Source organism: Dasypus novemcinctus, chromosome 22 (genome assembly GCF_030445035.2).
Source record: "Dasypus novemcinctus isolate mDasNov1 chromosome 22, mDasNov1.1.hap2, whole genome shotgun sequence".
Taxonomy (NCBI): domain Eukaryota; kingdom Metazoa; phylum Chordata; class Mammalia; order Cingulata; family Dasypodidae; genus Dasypus; species Dasypus novemcinctus.
The window spans coordinates 4,594,315-4,599,175 of NC_080694.1; the positions used below are offsets into that span (position 1 = coordinate 4,594,315).

The following is a 4,861-nucleotide window of genomic DNA, read 5'->3' on the forward strand; positions in this document are numbered from 1 at the left end:
TTAATCCTAGAGATTTATAAAGTAAAGAATACAGTTCAAATATAAGTAATCTCAAAATTTGTATGACTAATAAGGAGTTCATGGAAAGCTGGCCTCTGTGGAGAATGAAATCACTAATTCCCCAATGTTTATAGAGAAATGACTCACATATGTCCTTCTTAAAAATAACTATATTTATAATGATTCCAGAGACAGAATTGTTCATGTGATTTAGAGTAATTTTGAGTCTCCATGAGAAGTGTCTCCTTAAATTTTACTCATTGTGGAAAAAAGGAAAAACAGATTCTATCAAGTTTCTTTAAATTTTGCAAAAGAAATATTCATGTTACAGAAGATAAAATTGTTGCCTCATTTGTCAGGTATATATGGATATTTTATTCATGTGTTTTCTTAATAAAATGGAATAAATTACTGAGATATGTGTAATATGCCACAAGAGAATTACCATACTAATTTTTTTATTTGCAATATTATAATTATATACTTAGAATGGTTCTGATGCAAATGTTCATTTTAGTTGATTAATTTTTAACAGGGGTATCTGAAGATATGTGAAATAAATAACCAGCATCAAGACTGAAAATATATTTATACAAAAATATATTGATAAAAAATTATTGAGAAATTAAACTAGTTCAGGCACTATGAATGAAATTCTCCTTCTCTACATTCTAAATGACAGACAAGATATATACAAGCAAAACAGTTATAATATGATTTTATGGAAATTGATCCACATTAGCAAAAATAGCCATCATAATAGAAAAGAAATGTTGCTATATCCAGTGTAGTTTTAGGATTAACATTTTCTAATAATGATTTTTTTAATATTATGACTCAGTTATACTCATGTTGATTATTTTAAGATATTATTTATCTTATTTCTGGAACAATTGAGAAATTAGCATTCCCACTCATTGAGTTATTCTCCACACCTGTCAACTGTTACACAAATAATTTATAAATATCACTGAAATAAGAAGGAACTTGGAAGAAATTCCTGATTCTGTCAATGTCCAAGGATATTTATTTAACCATCATTATGCACTTTGAAGGAAATGATGTAAGGCAGTTTTAGCAGAAGGAAATTTGAGAATTTGTACAGACCAAGAAGTAATCTGAAGATAAAGAGGATGAGAATGACTCTTTAATAATTGATAGCTAATGATTGATTTACATAGAACCGATTTTTTTTAAAAGAGCAGCTACAGATCCTGTTTGCGACTGTATTCTACCCCTTAGGTCAGTGTATCAATCTAATAGCCAAACATTTTATCTGTTATCTAATTCAAGACTTGAATAATTGTCTCTTCTTCATAAAAATGAGAATAGTAGAAGAAACCACATATAATTGAAAGGATTATTATACAAAAACATCAGTATGTAATATTTCGCAAAATGCTATAAATTCATATGAATATGATGAAAGGAAACAAGTGATGATCATTATTCATATGGGTAATAAGAATAATATAAAATATTTTTAAAACAGGTTTAGATAAATAAAATATTGACAAAATAGAATTTTCATAGTTATAACCACAATTCTAGTTTTTCTGCATATGAAAATGAAATATGATTGAAATTAGACCTCAACAAAGTAATTAGTTTAGAAAGAATAATTAAGTTTGAAAAAAATATTTGGTCATGATTTAAAATGCCTCAGGAAAATCACTTCCTAAAAGTTGAAGTTGGAAGAGCTATAGTTGAAAAGGAGATTTCAGAAATAGCTATTAAAGTACGTAGGAAAGATAACTGAACACACTCTTAGCCTTTCATTAATATTGGAATTCATGGATGATGAATGGAAGGATGTTTTGTGAAGCTGTAATTTCAGGCAGGATTTTTTCACAGATACTCTGAAGGTAAGTAGATGAAGTAGAGTGAGTACAAGAGAAATCTGGCTACTCAATTCAAACAGGAATATAAAATCTGTTAAAGACTGAATCAGATAACACCTTTATAGATGTTGTTGTGAAGGGTGAAAGAAAGGGCCCACACACATATCTTATTGATTAACTGGTATGGAAGAATGTTAGGGAATTATCTATATGGAATCAATTGGATTGACAGCGTTCTCAGAAATACCTAAGAACCACTCATTAATTTTGTTTAAACATTGCCTATGTCAGGAGTTCTTAATAAGGGGTCCATGAACTTGAATTGAAATAAAAATAAAAAGTTAGTTTTGTGGACACATGGTGTAGGTAAGATGTATTTACGAAATAATACACAATATAGTGTGGACTTAGTAAGTGGTTCATGGTTTTCACCTAACTGGAAAAGGGGTCCATGAAACAACAAAGGTTAAGAACCCCTCGTCTAAGAAATAACGTCAGAGAAGAGAATACAACAGAAATTATCCTAGTCTCCAGGTCTACGAAGAGAATTGGTAAAAATTGTGAGTTGTTCTAATAAATGATCTTTGCTACAAACATGTTAGGACTGACATGTTTGATTTAAAAGAAAATAGAGGGAAACGGACTTTGGCCCAGTGGTTAGGGCGTCCGTCTTCCACATGGGAGGTCCGCGGTTCAAGCCCTGGGCCTCCTTGACCCATGTGGAGCTGGCCCATGCGCAGTGCTGATGCGCGCAAGGAGTGCCGTGCCCCACAGGGGTGTCCCCCGCGGTAGGGGAGCCCCACGCACAAGGAGTGCACCCATAAGGAGAGCCGTCCAGCGCGAAGGAGGGAGCAGCCTGGCGAGGAATGGCGCCGCCCACACTTCCCGTGCCGCTGACGACAACAGACGCGGACAAAGAAACAAGACGCAACAAAAAGACACAGAAAACAGACAACCGGGGGAGGGGAGGGGAATTAAATAAATAAAAATAAATCTTTAAAAAAAAAAAAAAAAGAAAATAGAAAGTAATCACTTGATTTGCTCAGGCAGAGTCTGACAAAATATTTTACAGATGTAAATGTGACAATAACTTAAGTGTTGTAATACATTAATTTCATATTGAATATTTTCAGATACATTGCCTAGGTTTCCAAATTTTATGAATATTGAAATTAGTATATTTCAGAAAAGCTGAGAAAGAAAATTCAAGATATATTTGTAAATTCACTGATTTTGAAATATTATATTTTCTATAATTCCTCTATGCTGATTTCTTGGTAGAAGCGATATATTAATGGTTATGAATGCATTTTATTCATGGGTATTGTGGATTGCTTCCACTTTGCATTTTAGCAGTATCTTATCTCTCACTGTATCCTTTGACTTTAGGGAGACTGCATCATATTTGTAGACATGGTCAACCTCACCACCATCACAGAATTCATCCTCCTGGATATCTCAAGCTCCTGGGAGATACAGATCTTGAAAGGGCTGCTGTTCTTAGTGATTTATCTAGGAGCCCTGGCTGGGAATCTTCTAACAGTAACTGTTATTGTGACAGATATACATCTGCATTCTCCAATGTACTTCTTTATAGGCAATCTATCCCTCATAGATCTTTGCTGCATATCTGTTAGTGTTCCTAAATCAATTGTGAATTCTCTGACAGGAATGAAATCAATCTCACTCAAAGAATGTGCTGCTCAAATTTTCTTCTACATATTTTTTGCATCTATAGAGCTTGCTTTTCTTGTGTTGATGTCTTATGACCGCTATGTAGCCATTTGCCACCCTCTGCATTATGGGCTCACAGTCACCCCACATCTGTGCAAACAAGCAGCTGGAGCTTCATGGGTAAGTGGGCTGGTCTATTCCACTATCCATACAGTGACCATGTTCAGGCTTCCCTTTACAAAGTCCAATGTGATCCATCAATATTTCTGTGAAGTACCTCAAGTTTTGAGTATCTCATCTTCTGATGTTCAATTTTCTGAGTCTGTGGCCCTAGGTATAAGTGCCTGCCTTGTTTTAATATGTTTTATTATTATGTTTATGTCATATATTAATATATTTTCAATGGTTCTTCGGATGCATTCTGTGGAAGCCCGTAACAAAGCTTTATCCACCTGTACCCCACAGTTGGGGATTCTCCTTTTGTTTGTAGTTTCTGGGTTGATTGCAGTTTTAGGTCCTGTTGCAAGTGAAGCATCTCTAAAGAATCTTCTAACAGCCATGTTCTACACCCTGGTGCCACCATTTATAAATCCTATTATCTATAGTCTGCGGAACAGGGAGATTAATACAGCTCTAGTCAGAATGTTCAACAGATATTCTGAGTTTCCGAGCAGGAATTTTTGAAATGAAAATAAAGTGTTTAAAATAAGACAATTTGGGGGTAGTTTAAATTTTCTTTTATTTGATATATGTTACTAAATTTGAATCTCTTCCTTTGAAATTTCTAGAGTTACTTATTTCTCTATATTTTGTTATTTACATATGTAATAGCAAGCTGTTAATCTCATATGACATTAATGCTATATTTATATAATTCATTTATGCATATAGAAAAGCCAAGAACCTATTACACTTTGTCAAAATATTTTGTGTGGGATGGTTTTGAGCAGAAAAACAGGAAAGAATGGCATCATTTTGAGGAGACCATGTCTTAGGTATCAAGTACTTCATCACGTCCTATACACTTGACAAAATCTCATGGTACTTTACACTGTCAACCTACAAAAGTTTATTGAAAAGTTTGGGTTAGAGGACCCTACAGTTTAAATTCTTCTCTTGTATTCATGATTTTTACAAGTGGCTTGGCTAAGTAATAACTTAGAAACATCTGAGGAATTGAAGACAGGAAAATATATATGGCTATCCTTGCTAAAGTTGGAAATCTTGAAGACTTGTAAAACTCAATGAAAAACGGAATAGAAAAGTCCTGACCTCCCACACAGAATATGGTTTGGAAACTTTTAGTCTGTCCATCATCTCCGAAAGAAAAGATGTGTGACGTGCAC

At 33.8% G+C, this 4,861-nt stretch overlaps 1 protein-coding gene across 1 annotated transcript; it reads left to right on the plus strand.

Annotated features, from left to right (window-relative positions):
• Positions 1–3,254: 3,254 nt before the first annotated feature.
• LOC139437281 (olfactory receptor 14I1-like) lies at positions 3,255–4,199 on the plus strand. Its single transcript, XM_071210926.1, has one exon. The coding sequence runs from the start codon at positions 3,255–3,257 to the stop codon at positions 4,197–4,199; it is 945 nt and encodes a 314-aa protein (XP_071067027.1).
• Positions 4,200–4,861: the final 662 nt, after the last annotated feature.

Bases quoted from the DNA above. Each gene is read 5' to 3' on its own strand.
- LOC139437281 (XM_071210926.1), top strand. From the start codon at position 3,255: ATGGTCAACCTCACCACCATCACAGAATTCATCCTCCTGGATATCTCA.